We start from the raw sequence: 22,172 nt of genomic DNA, 5'->3' as shown, positions 1-22,172 counted from the left end.
TGTGTCGTTGTGTTGTACCGTGCGGCGCAGAGATGCTGTCTGCCGGCGTGTCCTCCAGAACCGGCCTGTAGTAGAGATCGTAGTACTCCACCGTGTCGTCGGAGAACAAGCTCCAGCGCACACGCAGCGACGTCTGGGTGGCAGAGTTTGGCATCTGGGGGTTGATGACCGGGGCAGACGGAGCTGTTGACATAACGGAGATGCAACGTTTCTGCAAACAACAGCGATTATGTACATTTAACACGTATCATTATGACATTCAGAGCACATGTGAGGAGGTGGAGGGGACGGTGGTGTTGTGACAGCTTGGCGAGATGGATGCCAAGCAAGAGAACGTTGTTCGAGACGGGAGACAAATAAGACTTTATAGGTTTTCATTTTATTTTACATTCTTGTGCATCTAAAAGAAACTTAAACAGCTCGAAGCCAAAATGCATCTTTCTCTAATCATAACCAAATGGTTTTTTTTTAAATCTGAACATAAATAAACCTGAAGTTGCGACATTAAGAAACATTTAAACACATCTGTGGTCTGCAAAAAGGAACATTTACCTGTTACACTGTACCATCGAAAGCACCAAGATAACTGTACATTTTGCAGTTTTAAATAAAAAGCCATACGTATATTTCTTTCTCACATTCTGTCTCTACTTCTTTCTCTCTCTTCATTTATTCCCTCCTGCTCTAATCTTCCTTGCGTGCTGTCAAAGTATCTGAGGGATGATTTCTGCCTGTAGCTCTTCAGGTCGAATCGGTCCTCAGATTCAGCCGATAGCCGATAGCTTTCATCGCCCACCCGTCTTATCTTCATGTGGGCCTTAATGAGGATCATCTTCATCATCATCATCATCATCATCACAGTCTCTCTCTTTGTTGCCAACATCAGTTAACATCGTCACACATTTCTAAATGATCTCTCTCTCTAAACTTTACTTTGTATTTGTTAGTTTAATGGATCGGCGTTTCTGAGTATTGGGAACAAACTTTTGCTGTTTTCAACAATCCAAACATCTTTTAATATCTCCAGCAAAAAGGTTCTATAAGCCACAGACCAGTTCTGCTCCCTCCATGTTTCGGACCCTCAGCAACACCTGATGACGTCACCTCTACGCGAGGCGAGCGCGATCAGAGAGAATATGTTTATTTCAACCAGAGGAAAGCGATCGGTAGTATCGCAGTAGTATTTTCCCACTGAAGAGGTTATCGAAGGTTTACACCTCCACCTCTGATGTGACTCATTCGGATCAGATCAGTGTCTTGGTTGCATTTAATCTGATTGATCAGAACATCACTTGATCACTGACACCCAAACACACAGCCTGTAAATTCCTACTCATCTGTCTCTGTGCAGCCACCTGCTCTACGCTGTAATTACAGACAGTCTCAGCTGTCCAGGAGCACAATGTGTCAGAGTCAGCTGTCAGTATGAACCCTCATCAATGTACCAACTGACACACACGTGTGGTTTAAACATCAGACCTGGAACAACGTTGATGGAGTCCATCATGGTTTTGACATCTGACAGGTCAGCGAGCGGCGTGTTGAACTCGAGAGTCGTAGCCAACGTGAAGTCGATCTCATCTTTGGCAAACTCCTTGATCCTGGTGTGGCAGAAAAAGACATTGGTGGAGTCGCCCTTTAAGTAAGGTTTTGAGTGCAGGAGTTTTACTTTCGTTAAGTATTATCAAAATCAGTGGCGTGCACAGACTTTTTGAAGGGCAGGGGCAGAAATTAGGGCACTTTAGTGTGCATTTTTGCCACCCAAGAGGGCTCTTTAGCGCGTGTCTTTGCTCCCAAGAGGGCACTTTAGCGGGCGTTTTGGCTCCCAAGAGGGCACTTTAGCGGGCGTTTTGGCTCCCAAGAGGGCACTTTAGCGCGCATTTTGGCTCGCAAGAGGGCACTTTAGCGCGCGTCTTGGCTCCCAAGAGGGCACTTTAGCGTGCGTCTTGGCTCCCAAGAGGGCACTTAAGCGTGCGTTTTGGCTCCCAAGAGGACACTTTAGCGCGCGTTTTGGCTCCCAAGAGGGCACTTTCGCGTGCGTTTTGGCTCCCAAGAGGACACTTTAGCGCGCGTTTTGGCTCCCAAGAGGGCACTTTAGCGCGTGTTTTGGCTCCCAAGAGGGCACGTTAGCGCATGTTTTGGCTCCCAGTAGGGCACTTTAGCCCACGTTTTGGCTCCCAAGAGGGCACTTTAGCGTGTGTCTTGGCTCCCAAGAGGGCACTTTAGCACGCATTTTGGCTCCCAAGAGGGCACTTTAGCGTGTGTCTTGGCTCCCAAGAGGGCACTTTAGCGCGCATTTTGGCTCCCAAGAGGGCACTTTAGCGTGCGTTTTGGCTGCCAAGGGGGCACTTTAGTGCGAGGTCTGGCTCCCAAGACGGCACTTTAGCGTGCGTTTTGGCTGCCAAGAGGGCACTTTAGCGCGCGTTTTCCAACAATTGGGCTACGAGGGGGGGCGACCGCCTCCCCTGCCCCCCCCTTGTGCACACCACTGATCACAATATTTATTTTACAACTTTAGTCACTTTGCAGATTACATGCTGCATCAGATCTTAAATTAATCTATTTCATCTGCAATCAAATATTAAAAACAAAAAAACTGATTCCAGTTTTCCCCAAAAATGTTGAATACTGGCCAGTAATCAGTCGAGTACATACATGCATGTTAATACATGTACAATTTTAACTTTACTTCTACTTTTGATGCTTCCGTACACCTGGAAACACATTAGGTGTGCGATATTAGTGGTCAAGTCTTTTGAAATCCCGCTGCAGTCACTGCCAGCGTCACACCATGCAGGTTACTCACTGAGCAGCATCATAATCACCTGTTAATGGTGGGCGTAACTGTCTGTCGATAAAGGTCAAAGTAAGGAAATCAGCAACAGAGTGAATAAATGCAGGAATGTGAATCAAAACATCAGGACGGTGACGGCACAATGATCTACTGGAGCCGTTTATCAGCATGTGTACAGCTGAAATCTGCACAACAACTCAGGCTGGGTCACCTTCAGGAAGAGCCTCTTGTCTTGGAGGCGGTAGACCTCCTGGGCCGTCTCGATCAGCTCCTTGGAGGCGTCGATGGCCTGACCGCAGGACAGCAGCTGGTTGTACAGGGCCTCCAGCTTGCCCTTCTTCTCCTCCTCCAGCCCGGCCGCCCTCTCGTCGTATCGCTGGGACAACGTCTGCAGCACGTCGTTGTAGTGCTGCTCCAGGTGCTGCTCCTGACGGCCAAAGTTCTCCTGCACGCGGCGCAGACGGAGACACATTAAACAAAGAATATATAAATACTGAAGAGTCTGTATGAGTGCATACACTGTTTGCACATCATGGACATTAGTGCATAAGTGTATGCACACAGAGCCATCTGCTGTAAATCCTTTGTGTCTTATATATTTGAGTATATTTCTATTTTATTCCATTTTCATTTCCTCTCAGTACATTCCTCCCCTCCTTTTATTTATTGTTTCTGCACCGGTTGTTCCATGTGCCGCTTATCTTATCTTATAAATATCCCAAATTAATGAATTAAAACAAACATAATTTTAAAATTTACACCGTTAAACATTACGTCTGCGATTCTGGATGAAAAAGTGTCCCCCAGATAGGAAATATAATTATTCTTTTTCCATAAATTATTAATATTTGACTTGTTTTGTTTACATCTGTCTGTCTGTCACTTTGTGAGGACGTGTCTGTGTGTATTTTTCCTTTATAATCAATAGATCAATGTGAAAAACACTAAACTAAAAATGTGAATGTGACGTTTTACCTCCACAGTGAGAAAGATCTCCTCCAGATGTCCTGCGAAGCTCTCCATCTCAGCGACCTTCCCTTGCAACTGATTTCTTACCGTGTCGATTTCAAGCTGAAAACAATTGAAAGTCGCGTCACATTTCCACTCGTTCTCTTTGTAACTCAAACCAGCACTGTAGCATCCACTTGTTTTTCTCCTGCTCGTGGTAAGAAATCTTTCATGTGGACAGCTCCATCTTCTGGGAATATGCTACAAAGATCTTTGAAATTATAAATGTCAGTCCACGCTCCTGGAGTGTGATGTCACCGGTATTTTCAAGGAGAATTTATGAAGGACTGTGAGTGTTTTAATGTAGAATAATAAGAAGAATTTGGCTGCTTTTTCCTCACATTTCTTATGGTGCCGATTTTGTATTTATGCTGATATTTTCACCAAACTTTTCTGAAAATGTGATTTAAATCAAATACAACCCACCTCAGTTTCTCGCTCCTTAAACACATCATCGTGTCCATCTTCAGCCCCAGTGGGAGATGGAGAGCTGACCTCCCATGGCTCAAAGCGAAGGGACTCGTTGGTGTCCACAGAGAACCTCTGGAAGGTGGAAACGTCCCGGGTCGCCCTCGCTCCTCTGTCTGGAACCACATCATGGTGCTCCATGGTGGTCGAGTCTCTGCTCAACTGGTGCTCAGCTTCCTCTGAGATCACGTCCAGTCGACCTCCTCTGATCTCATACAGGTCCATGAGAAAAACCACTGATGGAGAGGACGGGTTAAGATCGTTAACAACCACTTAGAATAATTTTCACCCCAAAAAATCTTGCATCAAAACAGCAGATTATCAGATCTCAACACAACACTTCACACTCAAAACAAGAAGCTTGCCCGTGCAGAATCTGCTGCAGAATTAAATTACTAATCATGAATGAGCAGCTTGTGGCATGAATTACCTGGATAGCTGAGTAGAGAACTGTCTCTTCTAAGCAGCCATTTCAGAGCAACAGTGGTGTCTGACAAGCCAGTTCTGTGAGCCGTCCAGCCCTCACCCAGAAACTGAGACAAAAATAGAGGGACTCAGATTGCTCACAGGCATGTCAGGCATCCATACAGGAAGTTGGTTGTTTATTGAATAAAACAGACAAATAAGACTATTGAGAGGCTTCAGTTTAATTAACACGTATAAAACTTAAATTAGAGCCAGTCTAGATTCAGTATAACTCAATGCTCTGATGTTAGAAGGTGGAAATCCCCCGAACATGTGACTCAAAAGGTCAAAGTTGAATACACTGCCAGGCACATCATGGTGCGTTCACGGCGCCCCGTAAACTGCGTGTGTGGGCATTTAAACGATTTTAAATTAAGACATTATAAGTTATTTGCTTTTTCAGAAATTAGGCGATCGAAACCAGAAGCTGACACTTTATCGGGAATGTTACTTCGACGCATAAATCAAGTCAAACTGACCTGTTACACACCTAAAATATCATTAATGAGTAGAAATTGCGTGAAAGTAGTAGAAAAAGTTACGTGATGCTTAATTTCTTAGCTGCAAACTACACGGCTTCTCTAATTCAACAATTATTCTCAGTGAGTGTCATAAAAACGAGTTTTAACGGCACGTGAATCTGTCAACGGTCGGATTTATCGAAACGTCTGGATGTTTCTAAAGCGCTTGAAGGCATCTTACGTCACGCAAATGGCGGACGTTGTAAACAGAGCCAGCAGCTCGTCGGAGGCCGAAAAGAAACATCTCTTTTCAAGATGAACAGCATCGACTGTGAGCGGCTGGACAGCCTGGAGGGCTGGGTGGCCATTAAAAGTAACATATTCGAAGAGACGGAGACGTTTAAGCTCGGATTCATCGTCCAGTGGAACGTCATCGAGTGTAAGTTCGCCGTCACTTGCCACAACCGGACGTTACAGCGGCAGAAACGCAAAGCAGAAGTCGCCGTCGACTCTCAGGTGAGCTGGGCAGGACTCTTCTCCGTCAACGACTTAAAACATGTCCACCAGCAGTTTACATGTGTGGCGGACATCTTGGGGGCCTGCTTCCCGGATCTGTCCGAGTTCGAAGACGGCAACATTTGGGACTTGCTCTTCCTGAACCGGAGGTCAGGTCCGGATGACGACGACGAGAGAGACTTCGACACGCCGTGTAGGAAACTCGAGAAATACTTCAGCACCGCTATCGACATCTGCGGACGAAAGATCGTCCTCGACACTTTATTCACGCAGGATGAGCGGGACGTGGAGGAATACTTTGAAAACCTGCAGGAGTTCAAGAGGAAGACCATGCAGGAGGAGATGTCAAGGGCCAAAGGTCACCTGCGACAGGTGAGCAGGTGCTGTGTGTTGGAGACCGATGCGAAAGTTGAGGGGTCGATACTGATGGAGAGCTGAGGCCACGCCCCTTTCCGGTTGTCCCCATAGGACCTCATTGTGTAGAGCTCAACAGTGAGGTACCGGAAGTGAAGATGCCATTCATATTCTGCGTAGAGATTTTGATTTTTAACCATAATGTCGTAACCATCCAAAGTAAACTTACCAGGAGTTATGAGATTGTGAAACGATGGTTTATGATCCTATAGAAGCCACAAGTCCGTATGATATCAATCTTGTTTTGAGAAAAACATGTTTTATTTGCGATTGTCATGGAAAAGTAATACACTACCCACAATCCTAAAGTGTAACAGCGACGTCTCTGATTGGTGGAGCTCGCCGTTACCATGGAAATGTTTACCAAACTCGCGAATTTCATGTTAGCTAGTTACTGCTACCACTGAACCCTACGATCGTTTACCACCGAGCCGCCATGATTTCACTTTCTTTTTTAGTGATGAGGAGAAGAGTTTCGAAAGTGTTCACCTGGAAATGAAATTCGCGGGTTTGGTAAACATTTCCATGGTAACAGGAACGAGCTCCACCAATCAGAGACGTCGCTGTTACATTCGCAATGGTTTATGGGATGAGTAGTTCCTTTACTCTTAAGATAATTTTGTACACAGTCTTGTACCTTTGCTTTTTTCTAATTTTTCCGTTCTTTTTGCGCTGAATTAAATGTTTTATGGTCACGATTCATCTCTTAGCTAATTGGCTTGGTTCCAGTCTTAAAACTCTTTATATAAGGAATTTATAAAACGTCAGTGGAGTGAATGAATGGCAAATTCACTTCCGGAATCGCAGCCGTTCAAAAAGTGGGCGGTCACTGTTGAGCTCAGAAAACTGTAATACAGCTTTTCCACCAAAATAAACAGATTTTTATCCAAACATTACGTTGTACACCACTGACGTAGCGTTTCACGTCACAACTACGCTGCAATCAGTTATAACAGGGAAAAAAACAACAACAACAGACTCAATGTGAAAGAGATGTCTGTGAAACGGTGGATAAATTGACTTGTTTCACTGTCATAATTTGAGCCATTCGGTCCAAAAACATTCAGAAAGTCTAGAAGAACAACACATTAAGTTAGCCAGCTCGGTCGGCAATACAGGTATTTTCACGGCTGGGAAGTCAAGTATTTTTGTCTTCAAAACACCTCCGAGCAGCTGTCATAGGAATGAATATGGCTTCACCTCCAATACTGTGTCGAGTAGTAAAACATCCTGAATAGATGGCATCCAAAATGACTTGATACATCGATCCAGATCTATTTATCAATTTGGTGACCAATGATCCAATAGCATCGATGCAAAGTGAAAACATTGAATTATTTTGCCTCCATCAGCAAGATGCGCCTTTATTTTGAAATTCTCATGGCACTTCTGTGTCCATATGCAATTCATTTCTAAACAGTGCTTTATTTTTATTAAAAACTACAGATTGGTGTCCATTTAAATGTCTGGATCATTGATAAAAATGATATTTTCATTGAAGAGTTTAGTAATAAACTCTTTGTAAGTTGATATAAATGTAATGCCCCTGTATTAGGGGTGTGCCAAAATATCGATACTACGATATATCGCGATATTTCGTCTTGAGGTACGTTATCGATACACTGGTGCCAAATATCGATATTTAAAAATGTAAAAAAAAAAACACCACCACCCCTCTTAGGAGGAAAAATGGTTTAAGTAGCTCTGAAACCCACACATATAGATATTTAATGATAGTTGTAGTCAGTGTTTGTGTTAAGAAGAGACACTGTGCAATATACTCTTTGTTTACTTGGCTGTCATTCATGTGAAATTGATTGACAATGTTTTGTAATTCCTGTGAAATGGATTCAGTGCAGTCAATAAATTCTGAATTTCTTCAGTGACACAGATATCGTGATGTATCGTGGATGAAATTCCTTGCAATATATCAATTATCGCAGAATCGCTGTATCGTGATATTATCGTTATCGTGGGCAAAATATCGTGATAGTATCGTATCGCGAGGTACCTGGTGATACCCAGCCCTACCCTGTATCAACTCGTAATCGTATTGTGACAGATTTTGTGATATCAGCAAATATCGTATATTTGCCCAAAAATCGATATTTTGTCGTATCGTGATGAAGCTTTCGATTTTCACCCCTAGCAATTATAAAGACTACACAACAAACAGTCTCGTTAGTGACGTCGTCTCGTTGAACGCTCACCAAAACCTGTAAATCTGCTCATATTGATAACTGCAGTTGATGTGATGTTGTTCACAAAACTGAAATTGAAACTTAAGGCGACAGTGTGCTTCCATCAGTGTATGAATGTGGATGAAAGGTTATCGCTCGCCTTGCATTGTTGTCTCTCTGTGTGTGTAAATGGGTGAAAGCTGACTTGTGTTGTAAAGTGCTCTGAGTGGTCGCTAAGACTAGAAAAGGGCTTTATAAATACAGTTCCATTAACCATTAGAGTAGGTAGTTATATCACAGACTAAAAAGGCTTTTCAAGCGGTTACTTTTCAAAAGAAAAATCTTTTTTATATGAAAGAAAGTTGTATGTGTGAAATGAAAGGCTGAATGACTTTTTAACAGTTCGGTTATTTATTTATTTTTCATAAAGATTTCTTGGTGTCACTGGCACAAAGAGGGATTCAGCCACAGCAAAGCAAAAACAGAAACACCAATAACTAAAAATCGTAGTCATCGCCATGGACTCTCAGCCAGAGTGTCATTTAACACATCCACATGAACACAGAACGGTACAGTTTGGACCAGCAGCACACGGTGGTGTTGTATGTCTTAGAACGGGCCTGCTGTGACTCAGCAGAGCTTTGCTGATTAGAGCTCTGGATCTTGCAACACCACCAACACTGACGTCTGTTTTGCCTGCCCTTTAACACACATCTGAATTAAAGGGATTTGCACCAAGAATCATAACTTGACCTCAATATGCTTGCTGATAATAAGGTGAGAGAACAAGTGAACATTGAAAGCCCAGAGATGTGGGAATCAGGAATGCTGTTATTGATCCCTGTGGGGGAAAATGTGCAAATATGAGACACCGAAAAGCATGTAGTCAGTGTACCGAGCACAGTACCGTCTAATGCAATCCAATACAATAGTGATGCAGTGAATAGCACCTCAAATTAGGGAAGCGCCGATTTTGAAATTCTGGGCAGATATTGAGTATTAGAATAGCAAATTTTCCTATAACAATTTTATTCTGTTGTTGTTATTTGTATCCCCTTTTACGCAAGGGAAAGAGAGAATTCTTCTTTGGTACAAAAAACGGGTTCCTTCAGATATTTCTGTGTTTGTTATGCTCTGAGTAAAACCAGGTAAAGGTGTTTATGTCCTCCATATTTGCAGCTGCTGCAGCGCCACAGCGACACCGACCGAATGGTTGCGCTGCTCAGCATCTACGAGGAAGAGGACGAGGTGTACCAGGACCTGGTCACTGTGGCCACCACCTTCTTCCAGTATCTGCTCCAACCCTTCAGGGACATGAGGGAGCTGGCCAGCCTCTACAAGATGGAGATCCTGGTAAATACACACATATATTGAGCAGCTTTTGGATCCTTTTAGGATGTTGAAAGTTATTAAGAACAGTATTGACACCAAAACAAATCCCTAACTTTCTTGCAATAATATGCTCACACTTCACACCTCCCACCATCAGTATGACTGTAACCACGAGCGATGTTCCCAACAGCTGACATTTAAACAGAAGTTTAAACTTAGACTAGTCAAGAAAGTGTGGAGGAGATTTAATCTGCCAATTAGGGATACAAAGATTCAGTTTGACAACGTTACCTCAGCACAGGTACGTTATGACATCAAGGGCCAGCAAACACAGACCAATACAGACTGTTGAGTCTCATTTGAGCAAAAAAATTTTATTTTCTCACTGTGATATTAAAGGATGAATTTATATGCATATGGGTTAAGTTTGTGTTCGAAGTCGGAATTAAAGCCGTCCACTGTTTTTCCGTCCTCTGCAGAAGTCGTTGGAGTTTGAGGACTTGGGTCCTAAGAGAATTGCCGCTCTTGAGAAGGAGGCGGAGGAGTGGAGGACGAAAGCCGAAGAAGCAGTCGCCTCGATTCAGGACATCACTGTCACCTACTTTGCACAGACTTCAAAGGCTCTGGCTGGTAAAAGATGATGTGTTTATGTCTCTTATTTGTGTGCGGCTGAATTAATGAATGACTTTAATGTGTCGTTGCTCAGCACACAGGAAATGAAGTGCAGGAGAGTCGCAAGTTGGATTGAATCTGCAGACAACATATTTATATAGTTTCTTTAATATTCAAATAATCAAAATACACATGAATCTCAAAGGAAATGGAAATGTTAGGGAACACTTTAAATACATACATCAATAGAAAATAAAAATAAACCACATCATTGAGCTGTGGGTACCATATTATATTATACTTTTCTAATACTTTGAAATACAATTTTACATATATGAATAATTTAATGTCCTGTTGAGGGAATCAGGAAGGATATAACTCCTCGTTCCTCATTTAAATTGGATTTGTCTGGCAACCATCTTGTACGTGGGTGAAAATTACCACCTGTAACTGCATCCAGAAAGATTTTGTATGAAAGCATTCGCTCCAAAAATCTGTAAGGCTGGTGATTGTAGCTACAGTACCAGTAAATGACTGTAAACAGTCCGTTATTGAAAGTAACACGTACGCCTGTTGGCTGAAAGCTTTAAACATTTACTGGTTATTTGTTAATCTGTGTGTGACGACGGACCCTTTGTGTGCACGTTCAGGTATGGTAAAGCAGATGGAGGAGGATAAGTGTCGCTTCGGCGCCGCCGCCTGGGCGTCTGCGGCCCCCCGACTGGAGAAACTTCGCTTCCTGCTGGCCAAAGAAACTCTGCAGCACATGAGAACTACAGAGATGTGCCTCAACCGCAAGAAAGACGGCATCAGAGAAAGAGTACGTGTCAAACAGTAACGCTTTCCTTGTGTTTCTGTAGATACTCAACACTTCCCATTATGGTGCGCTGACAGAATTGCAAGGCTTTAGTTGTCATTCCAATCATCTCTTCCAGTGCCAGGACCAGCGCTGCTTTTGTAGTGGCTGTCAGTCTGTAGAGATGTGTCACGGTGCCTACTTGCTCTATTTTATCTTTCACTTGGTATTCCAGTCTGATGTGAATCTCTGGCTGCCATAGAGCTTTGATCTATTTATAAAGCGTCTCTAAAAACACAGAGAATCCCCTCGATGCACCCCCAAAACCTGCATGCATGAATAAGTGAGTGTGTATGTACATTCTCAAAACGTGCCCGCTACATGCAAATCTGGGAGTACAAGGACGATCACGGTATTTTGGGGGAAACTGTAGCGACTTGCTCGCTCGCCGCTGAAGGGCATCGTGCTGCGCAAAGTTGAGCTGTTTTGGAAGAGAAAAGACAACACCTTCAGCACCTTCACCTTCATGCGGCTGCATTATTCATCCGATTAAGCTCTTTAAAAATCAGGCATCAGGAATGCTGGCGGTGTCTACCACTGTGAAATCAACATGAGCCTTCGCAGAGACAGCTGTGTGTGAGTGTTTATAATGAGATCAGTAAGCTACACCTACGCAAAACGGTGGCTCTTTTGAGTGAGCCTGCAGATGTCCCAGCGTGACGCTTCTACATTTAATGCGTGTGTATGTACATATTGGCTGTAAATTATCCGAAGTCAATGCAGTCTTTACAGCCCCTGAGTATTTATGGCAGTGTCTGTGTTTATGTTTTACGTAATTAGAGGCATTTAAGGACACACACTTGCTTTGAATGCGTCAGCTCACCGGCTGCACATCAAACATACTTAACGCTGCTGTCTGTACTCACAGGTAGCTGCTGGTTTAAGCTCATTTCATCACAGTGTGGAAATCAAATCGTAGAGGTTTAAACTTGAATAGATTGGTTTCAGTCTGACAGCCGACTCTGCAGCGTAGTTCAATCGAAGGTGTCTTTGAAGACAACAAGAAGAGTCTTAAAAAGAATAGTCCCTGCACACAGCTGCCTAAACTTCTCCCTGAGACAGATCAGGGTTCAGAGTCTCTGTGAGTTGGTGGTTAATTACAAACTGAAATGATTCAAAGAGATTTCAGTCGTTTTTTTGGAGACTTATGTACACATATTTGGGGGTCGTTGGTGGCAGTGTTGCCGGATCTCACGACGGGAAACAAGCAACCAGCTCTACAGATATACAAGCCCAAAAGAAGAGACCTGGCTTTAAAGGAACAGTTCACACAAAAAGGAAAATTCAGACATTAGCTACTCATCCTCATCAATGGACAGTGAAGTTTATAGTGCTGAATCAGTTAAAACATATGCGTTATAACTGTTCACAATACGCACTAGAGCTGCAGTAATTAATTGATACATTTATTAATTACAATTTATCAGCTTGAAAAAGTCAAAATTCTCTGATTTCAGCATCTCAGATGTGAACATTTTCGCTTTTCTTTCCTCTGTGGCAGTAAACTGAATATCTTTGGGCTGCTGACAAAACAAAACATGTGAGGACGTCATGTTGTTCAGCTTTGGGAAACACTGATCAATATTTTACAGCATTTACCAAACAACTGATCAGTTACTTGAGGAAATAATAAACAGAGTAATTTACAAAGAAAATCATTGTTGGTTGGTCACAAGTCTGATCCTTTACCTGACATGTTTTTGTCGTTGTGGTGCAGTTGGGCGGCCTGTCCGACAGAGTCCGAGGCCACAGAACCGATTCGACGTCTCCGTCTGCGGTCGACCAGCCGCAGGACACGGTGGACCAGCTGGAGCTGCAGTTCTACGAGACCCAACTGGATCTGTACGACACCAAGTTTGAGATCCTGAAGAACGAGGAGCAGCTGCTGGTGGCTCAGATAGACAGCCTGCGACGGCAGATTAAAGGTAGAATACACATGACAGGCAGCGCTGCGGTGAACATGTGGAGAATTTTCTGATTCATGGAGGGAGATTTTAAACATTTTAAAATGGTCAAAACACTTCTTGAGAAAAATTGATTCACTGTGGATGAATGTGATGTCCTTGTACAGTCCACCGTGAAACACTGAAGCAGAGAGAAAAGGCTCGAGGTTGGCTCGCACCCTGAGGATCTAAAGGCCGCCGCTCGAAATGCCACCTCTGCCTGAATGTATGATATAATAGCATTTAAACTGATACAGCGATAAAATGAATGACCTCAAAATATATTTTTTAACAAGGTGATACTTTGCAATATGAAAGACCTGCAATGAATACCACTATTCCCTCTCTTCCTGTGGATGTACAGACAGCTATCGCTGGACTGTTTTGATTCTGAAGATATCTTTAATACGCCATGATTCTCTGGCAGCTTCTGCAGTTATAAGTTTCTAAAGGGATTAATTGATGTTTATTCACATTTATGGTGAACAGAGATGCATCGGAGCTGGGCTCAGCTCTGACGCAGCCAGCGCTCTCTCTCACGTTTAGGTCTTGTTCCTGTAAGTTCCCTGCAAACAGGTACTGTGACTGCAGGAAAGGCAGCGTTGGTCACTGGGTCAAAAATAAACAAGGTCGGTGTACAGGTGTCAAGGCAGTTTCACATGCCTCATACTTTTAGTGTGCATCCAGCTATTAAAAAGCTGTGCTTCAAAACGTGTATGCCGGATGCTTTTAGCAGTTTGGGCATTCAGGATTTTGACGCAAAATGCGGCAATCAGGCGCTAAAGCTTTTAACAGCCTCCGTGACCTGTGTGTCACGCCCACCGCCTCAACTCCAGCTGAAGAGCACGTTCGCTGTTACATCCCCGAATGGCCAGAGGTTGAGAGGAGTAACAAATTAAATTATAACTGGAGTAAAAGAAGAGGGAAACAGCATGTTGTAGCAGAATATAACTGATTTATTTACATTTCTAAACTAAAAGTTAAAGCGTCTTCCTCTTCTACAACACACAACACCGAAGCTCAACCAAACTATAAATCATTTGAGCCAGCCTCCTCGGCGAGCAGTGAGCACCTACTGTTGAACAGTATGTAACACATGAGTGCCACAGTGCTGCCATCTGGCCCACCGACACTGCATCTCTCTGTCCTCCTGCTTAATGGTGAATGTGACTAGGAATCAGGTGCGACACAACACTCACTAGAGAACACGCACACAAACACACAACACATCGACATTAATACACTGGATCAATCCACCGTTTCAGAGGAGCAGCGTGCAGCTCGTGTCTCACAGCTGGAGAACCCATTTTTACTTTTCAACTCTTTTCATGTGATTATCTGAACATTTTTAGGGTTTTCAATTTTGGTAGTTTTGTGTCTCTGATATTTTGCAAAGCATAATTACTTGACACACCTTTACAGTGTAATCACACACGACAGAGCTGAATCAGCAGCCTTCTGACAGTCAGTTACGACTGAAACTGAATATTGATTTTATTTCTTATATTCTAATGTTCAGAGGATTCTGTTTTTCTGTTCACTCAGCATCTCGTGCTGTGAGTTTACTTTGGGGAAACATTTTGTTCATGTGCATATTCCCTTAATTGCTCCTCCAGAGACGTGATGTTTGCTTCCAAGCGGTGTGTCTGTACATGCTGGGCGTCTACCTGTGTGCGTCTGTGGTGTCGTTGGCTGCTGCGTATCGTTACCTTGGCTGGTCTCAGGGTTTATTTCCTCAGCCAGAAAGCTGTGAGGTGTCCTCAACCAGTCGCTGCTCAGTAAAAGAAAAAAAGGGAGGACAGAGAAAAATATGAGAAGATGCAAATCAAAGGAGGCTGCTGAGCTAATGGAGCCGTTTCAAAAGAGTTCAGAATTACAATGTAGATAAAATAGTCATCGCTGCACGAGGAGTTTTCAAATGTCCTTGTTGGAATACATTCACTATTTGATCAGACGTGATTCTGGTGTTTGCAGAGACAACTGACGATGATGAGATCAGTCAGTCAGTTGTTACATACATATATTCACATGCATGTGAATAAATGTTTAATCTACTGTTACTTTTACGGTACTTTTGATACTTTAAGGTGTAATGTGTAAGAACTTGCCTCCTGTTGAGTTCATACTCACAATTAGTAACCGCTGCCAATTGTAGATGCTGTTAGCTAGTTAGCTCAGCTAGCCGCGCAGCTAGCAATCCAGAATATGAGTTGCGGCTCTGAGGAAGTGTTGTTGTTTACACCGCTAGCACAGAAGCTTCATACTGGGGCGGGCTTGAAAGAAACTAAATTTCCTTGCATCTTGTTATTTGAATAATTGTTTTGGTCTGAGTTTTTTCAGACAAAATGTGACACATTTGATGGTTCAAGCTTATTAAATTCCAGCCGGACCGCTGCTCAGTTTTTGGGGATGATGCTGATACTGATATAAAGTAACAAGAAAATCCAGTATAATCACAATTCTTCCTCTCCAATGTGAATTTGTGGCTTTTTTTTGTCGTTTATGAAAGAAACTGAGGAGTCTTGGAGTTTTCGACTGTTCACTTTGTGCTCTGAGAAATTGTGATTAGCATTTTGATTGATTAATGATTAATGCTAATAATTGCTAGTTGCAGCCCTGTTTACATGCACAGTACACTCACTGAGACATTTCAGTGACAACGGAGAGGAAGTGATATCTGAGGCATCATTTAATCACACAAGTGATGATGTCCGAGTCAAATGAGGTGAAAAAAAAAGCACTTTTTGAGCAGGAAACGTTGAATCTGAGTGACTGGACTGTGTTTGTGTTTCAGAACTGAAGGACGAGGTGGTGTACTACGACGTGTGTGAGGATCCGGAGGAGCTGCAGAGCATGGTCCACACCGGTACTCAACAAGCAGAACCTCCAGCTGTCCGTCAGCTCAGAAGACGCCTACACACCTTGGAGGCCAAGAGAGGCAACATCTGTGCCCGGCGAGCTTATATCCGCAACAAAAAGGTGAGTGGGACGAGTACGACTGATTTATATTCCGAGGGCGTTTTCTCTACTCCGTGAAGGTAAATGCAAAAAATAGTCTGAATTTTGAATAATTTTCCTCTCTCTCGATCTGCTGCAGGTCCCAAAGTGCTGAGTTTTTAAAATAGTGTTTTACTATATTTTATTTTTAGCTGACAGAGTCATTTAAGCACAGTTGGTGCAGTTGGCATTTTCTCCTGACGCTGGCTGCGTGCTCATTTGTCTGATTAAAAAGCATTTTATTGCTCAGAACAAAGCGAGAAGGATCCCCTGGTTAGAGGCTCCACAGATCTCCATCAGTAATCTTCAGGGAACGAGAATCACATGCATGAATATTTAATAAGCGGTAAAAAAAAAAGAGGAGCGTTGTGATATTAGAAGAAGTTCTCCCTTAATTAGCAGAGTTGTTGTTCATTATCAGTTCGCCGGTATTTTCTGAGCTTAGAGGGACGTTTTTACCCAAACCAGAGTTATTTTTTCTTGTTTATAATGTTTGTTTTAGATTCCCAGAGTGAGTAGTTTTAGTTTTGGCCCAAACACCCACACATTTCTGACTTTTACTTTCTGTAAATGTCAAACGTTATTTAATGTAATTGTTAGAGATTAGACAAGACAGCACACCATCACAGAGTTACAGAAATTGTACAACAGAGCGAAAAGTTACAGGATATATAATACCAAGTCTAACGTAATAATAGCAGCTGCACTCTTCAGGTACATAGTTTGGTATCAATGTGTAATTTCGAGTCCACGAGTATCAGTGTTTGTGTGTTTTAGGATCAGTGCATGGAGGCCCAGGAGCAGAAGCAGCTGCGCGCCAAGCAGACCTCCGTAGTCTTCAACCAGCATCATCAGGTCCACCTGGTACGTCACCACGGCAACGAGATGCCGCGGCATCGACAGGAGCCGCAAATGAAACCAGATCCGATTCTTTCTCTCCCTCTAAAAGCTCTCACTGTCTCCCTCTGTCGTCTGCAGAAGCGAGAGAAGAAGAAGGAGGAGGAGCAGAGGAGGAAGGAGTGGGTGGACGAGCAGCGAGAGAAGACGCTGAGCAGATTGCGATCCTTCAGAGAGGTCAGGCGCTCTCATTGTCTCCGCTCCGCCTCCGTCCGCTGTTGATAAAACCCCTGCAGGCGGCAGCGTCGCCCAGTCGTTCACCTCTAAATTAACCCCTTTGAAATCACCATTTTTTATTTCTTATATTATTTTTGTAAAACCAGATAAAAGAGCTTGTAGTAGAATAACGGACATTTGAGGACTGACAACGATCAAACACACTTGTGCAACCGGCCCATCCTGAATAACCAGGAGGACATAAACTGTCTAAACCTTTTTTTTTTTTCACTATCAAAATTAACATTTAAAGGTGCAGTCTGTAGTTTTGAGGAACACAGAAGAGAAAGATCTTCAATGACTGATTTTTTTCTGCCTTAAAAAAAAAACGTATTAAACAAACTCTCTTTGTTTTCATGTCTGAATGAACTGAATGAACAAACTGACCTCGAAGCAAAAGAGTCAGTATTCATAAGTTTATTATCATATGTGAAGTGTGGACCAATCACAACAGGCCATTTTACGCTGACTGGTGTGTAAACCCCACACTGCACATCACTGTCTAACATCATCGCTGCAGATGCATTTCTTACTAAGACTAGAAGATGCGACAAATCAGTGTAGGCGAGACGGGAGGACGAGCTGAAGAGTCCTGCCTGACGTGATTGTCTCATTATTGCCTTGAAAGCTCACAGGCTGCTCTCTCTCTCTCTCTCTCTCTTGTTAAAAGTCTAACTAGCTCACCCAGCAGTCGAGCTGTCTTTGAACAAATAATAATACAATCCTGATCATCCAAACAAAATTTGAATTCCTTCGATATAATTAAAATGTCAGCGCTCCAAACAAATGGTTCTATCAGGCTACACAAAGAAAAACAAACGTGACGGATATGATGCTGTTTCATTTTCACGTGAATTGAGCCGCTTGTTAACAATAAACCATCACAGGTAAATAGTAAACAAGTGTCATCATCAACCAGGTGCAGTAGTTGTGCTTCCACAGCATGATCTAATTTCTGTTTTAGCAATTCTGTTTTGAAACGTCTTAAAACGTCGAGACCTTTGTTCTATATTTTGTTGAGTTGTTTTCTGATATTATCCGAAATGTTTGTGTCAAATCACGTGAGACTTTTCAAACAGCAGGAACATTGGACTGTGGTTTGGGCATTCTCTTACACCATAAAGAAAAAGATGATGTACTTATTTCTAAAACCATTTCTTCCTCATGTGCCCTCTTTCTTTATGAAGAGGCGACAGGGCCAGTACATCCTGAAGACTCCTCAGTACAGGATGTGTCCTTCAGAAGCGCCGTGTCTCGACTCCCAGCCGATGTCCATCATCAGCCTCGGACCCTCTCCGGCCTCTGGAGGACCCTCCTCCGTCCGTCCTGCACCCAGACGCAGTAAAACTCCCAAGAAACAGCAGCCGAAAGACATCCCTATCCAGATCTTCGCTGCACCGCCACCTCCAACTACTGCACCACCACCTCCTCCTCCTCCTCCTCCTCCCCCACCACCACCTCCCCCACTGCCCCCTGCCTTTCCTCCTCCACCTGTTCAAGCATCGCCTGCCTCTGAGGACACGCCGAAGCCTCTCAGTGAAAAAGAGGATCCTCCGTTTCCAGCCAAGAGCATGCTCAAACAAAATATTGGTGAGAGTGAAAGACAAAGAGAAGAATTCTGTTTTGTTTTTTTAAATGCGTGTTTAATAAATCAACATCCAAACGTTGGACTGGGGGGGGGGAGAACATTGTGATGTTCATTTACAGGAGCATTACAGTACGGATGGGAGAATGTGTCCGACTGCAGGGAAGGTCGTGTTTGTTTGTTCCAGAGAAAAGTCTGTGTGGTGTGTGTGTGTGTGTGTGTGTGTGTGGTGTGTCTGTACATGTCGTTCTTGTCCTAAATTCCCCGCCTCCCCCACGAGGCCAGAGGAGCCAGTTTACCTCAGTTGTGGTCCTGCTGATGCTCTCGGCACCGGGGAGAGAGACAGTAACGTCCAACTAAGCTGCAGATTTCTGAGCTTTTTGCGAAATGGAGGTCGTCGAAGAAGATTTTAAGAACGTTTTAAGCGTTTTAGCTGCTTCGCGAAGTTGAAATTGAAACCCAGCGATGCATTCTTCCCTTCATTCTTCCATCGTGGCAAAAGTGTCAGTTTTTCTTTTATTGCTGTGTCTTTGTAGGAACGATGGATGAAGTGTTGGCCTCGCTGCAGCGCGGACAGATTCAGCTCAGAAAGGTCCCCGCTCCGAAGACGGCGCCCCCTGCTGTGGACCCGAGGAGCAATCTGATGACCGCCATCCGACAGGGAGTCACCCTGAAGAAGGTGAGATGCTGAGAACGGTATCACCAGACAGCGAGTCTGCGATACAGTGTGCATCATTGCATGACAATCATCTAAAGATGCATCACCATATCTGTCTGATATTAAAGACACAAAATATAGTTCTGATTCTGATTCAGCATCAATCCACCTCTAAAAGTTGGAGGAAATCTTTCTCTCCATTTGAGATTAAGATCCTGCGTTACCTTGACGTAATATTGTTAATACGTTACAATGTTTAAAGGGAGGATACAACTGTTCCTCACTAATTTCTGTTCAATCTGTGCTGAAGTTCAAACCACAAGGAGTCAAGATGTAGTGACTGTGGTAATAAATGAGATGTCTTGATAAAAATAAAAATAGTGTATTGATAATCGTATCGCAAGAGAAAAGCAAAACAATATATTGTTGTATCGATATTTTGTGCAACCCCCAATTACATTAAGAGCAATTACAAGTTGATTTTTCAACTGTAAAATGTTCTGTTCAGTTTGTATCTTGTATCAGTTTGTAAAAATTAGAATTAAATCAACACTTCCTGCTGCAGATGGTTCCTGCTCGAGGCGAGCTGCCGGACAGCGCAGACAACGAGCTGGAGCGCAGCATCAAAGCCGCCATGATGAGGATGAAGAAGGTGGCAGCCGACTCTGACGAAGAAGATGACCGAGGAGACGACGAGACACAGAGTACAGACTGGGACAGCTGAGACACACACGCGCGCACACACACACACACACACACGCACACACACACACTGAAGTTGATGACATCACTCCTGCTCTGTCTTCTTCACGGCTCTGAGCTTCAGCTTATCGTCGCTGCCAAACTTTCACCAAAAAGCTCCCTCTCTGAGAAGAAGGGGATTACGCCTCTTCTCCCTCAAACATCGCAGTGTGTTGAAGTTGTCGAACAGTAATCATGTTTGTCGTTTCACAATAGTCCTGAGATGTTGTAATACATCCAGAACTACTCAAATCCAACTTCAGTCTCGTCTGTAGCAGAAACGAGGCGCCGTGCTTCAGCGCTCATTGAGAAGAAAAGCCGAGCGGTTTGTCAGTGATTGAAATCCTCCCAACACGGCGTCTGAGGCTGTCACACAGCAGGGAAACCTGCTGCAGGCAGACGCAACAACACTACACTACACTTTGATTTCAGCACACTGCTGAGTGTAAACTCAGCTGACTTCTATTATTTTCGAATGTAAATGAATTCTAACCCCACAAGGGCTACAGCGGGCTGAGTTTTGAGGGTTTTATCGCTAAACAAAGGAAGAGTTTTGTGAAGCTGAGGTGAAGAAGTGATTATTATTTACAGCCTTTATGTTTAAAGTCCCTGTTGTTTGTTTGTGTTACAGGCTGTTGGATGCACTTTGTTTTTCTTAATGTCAGAAATGTGTGAATGTGTTTCGGTTTGATTGAGGTGCAACTTATACACGGCCTGTCATTACTTCCTGTCTGAGGCCATAACAACAACGTGACAGATAAAGAATGTTACACATTTGATTTAATAAACAATATTTCCCTCATTAAAAGGTGCGATTTGTAAAATATGGCCAGAACGTTTAGTTAAAAACATTCAAAAGATGAACTAACATGATTAATATTAATATATTAATGAATGATAATTTAAATTACAGGCCTCCTGTAGTTTCAGGTAGTTGTCTGAACGCAGAATGTTTTTTAAATGAAAAGGGAAAAACTTTTTCTGTCTGTCTGTCTCAGCTGTGTCCCAGTCTGGAGGCTGAGTACTCTAGCACGACTAGCTCCACGGCTAACAAAGCCATGAGCTAATACGCTAATGGTTGCTAGCTACAGCCAAGGACAGCTAGCAGCAGCTGTTCGTCACTCTGCTGATCTGTTGATCTGCTGCCTTCTACGTTTTGGGCGCTGCCATTGAATTCTGACCATATTCTCCAAATGACACCTTTTAATGTGCACAGCTGTGTCTCTAATCATGGTTGAGTCCTCAGTAAAGCTTTCAGATGAGCTTTTCCCCATTTTCTTTGACATTAAAACTGCACTTAAAGAAAATAATTAGCAGAATAATCGTGTCTGTAGCAGCAGCGTCCTGCCCCAGTTTCTCTTTCTCTGTCAAAAACATGTGAATGTGTTCGGCTTCATTCAGGTGCAATTTATTCATGATCTGTTATTACTTCCTCTTTGATGCCTCGACAAAAGAAGTTGCAAAGAGTCGATTTAATAACCAATGTTTCGTTTTCATTATGCGGTTTCTCATTACTGTACGCGGCTGTGTCTCTCTGACAGGCTGCTGTTGAAGTGTAGGGACGAACTTTGTATCGATGACTGGAGCTGCAACGATTGTAAGAGAATGAATTGCCAAGTATTTTGATCATCGATTAATCGTTTCAGTCGTTTCATCTTTGTCTTTTATGACAGTGAATGAAGAGTTTTGGGGGTTTTTTGACTGTTGGCTTGACAGAAGAAGTAACCTGAAGGAAGTTTTCTTTCCATTTTTTTTATAAACTAAACGATTAATCGATAGAGAAAATAATCGTTAGTTGCAGCTCTGCTCTTGACCTTTGACCCTGTGACACGGAGCACTTAACTGTAAGCTGAAGCTCTTATGTATTATGTACAAAAAAAAAAAAGCTATACTGTCTGGAAACTGCGTTAAATGTTTTTTTTTTTGCATAAGAGTGTAAAGAACTGAAACTCCAGTGTGTTACAGACGGGCTGAAACACACTTGTACTGCTGTGTTTTAATAATAAACAAAGACGAATGAGATCATGAA

At 43.1% G+C, this 22,172-nt stretch overlaps 2 protein-coding genes across 3 annotated transcripts in view; one reads left to right on the top strand and one right to left on the bottom strand.

Moving 5' to 3' along the window:
- The window catches only part of fsd2 (fibronectin type III and SPRY domain containing 2), a 12,600-nt gene extending 6,454 nt beyond the window's left edge, over positions 1-6,146 (bottom strand). The window contains exons 1-7 of one of the 2 annotated variants that reach the window (XM_030413922.1): positions 6,076-6,146; positions 4,229-4,506; positions 3,770-3,865; positions 3,006-3,239; positions 2,826-2,848; positions 1,480-1,601; positions 19-183 (exon numbers count right to left, since the gene is read on the bottom strand). In XM_030413922.1, coding sequence (XP_030269782.1) covers positions 19-183; positions 1,480-1,601; positions 2,826-2,848; positions 3,006-3,239; positions 3,770-3,865; positions 4,229-4,495 — 907 coding nt within the window. In that variant the 5' untranslated portion in view covers positions 4,496-4,506; positions 6,076-6,146. Of the gene's footprint in view, positions 1-18; positions 184-1,479; positions 1,602-2,825; positions 2,849-3,005; positions 3,240-3,769; positions 3,866-4,228; positions 4,507-4,700; positions 4,804-6,075 lie in introns of those variants that run through there. The other variant, XM_030413921.1, reaches the window with a different exon arrangement.
- Positions 5,415-22,172, top strand: whamm (WASP homolog associated with actin, golgi membranes and microtubules). Its single transcript, XM_030413919.1, has 11 exons — positions 5,415-6,084; positions 9,486-9,659; positions 10,118-10,268; positions 10,901-11,070; positions 12,824-13,031; positions 15,844-16,028; positions 16,824-16,910; positions 17,025-17,120; positions 18,347-18,749; positions 19,281-19,423; positions 19,968-22,172. Exons 1-11 carry the CDS (start codon positions 5,512-5,514, stop codon positions 20,124-20,126), a joined length of 2,349 nt encoding a protein of 782 aa, XP_030269779.1. The 5' UTR covers positions 5,415-5,511; the 3' UTR covers positions 20,127-22,172.

Source organism: Sparus aurata, chromosome 4, assembly GCF_900880675.1.
Source record: "Sparus aurata chromosome 4, fSpaAur1.1, whole genome shotgun sequence".
Classification (NCBI taxonomy): domain Eukaryota; kingdom Metazoa; phylum Chordata; class Actinopteri; order Spariformes; family Sparidae; genus Sparus; species Sparus aurata.
Note: the sequence above shows the minus strand (reverse complement) of the source record. Positions and strands in the feature narration are given on the sequence as shown.

What these genes read in the sequence shown, in the direction of transcription:
- whamm (XM_030413919.1), top strand. Translation starts at nt 5,512, where the DNA reads ATGAACAGCATCGACTGTGAGCGGCTGGACAGCCTGGAGGGCTGGGTG. An exon ending in AGCATCATCAGGTCCACCTG is followed by an intron (nt 16,911 to 17,024) that starts GTACGTCACCAC and finishes TGTCGTCTGCAG; the next exon opens with AAGCGAGAGAAGAAGAAGGA. An exon ending in AGGGAGTCACCCTGAAGAAG is followed by an intron (nt 19,424 to 19,967) that starts GTGAGATGCTGA and finishes TTCCTGCTGCAG; the next exon opens with ATGGTTCCTGCTCGAGGCGA.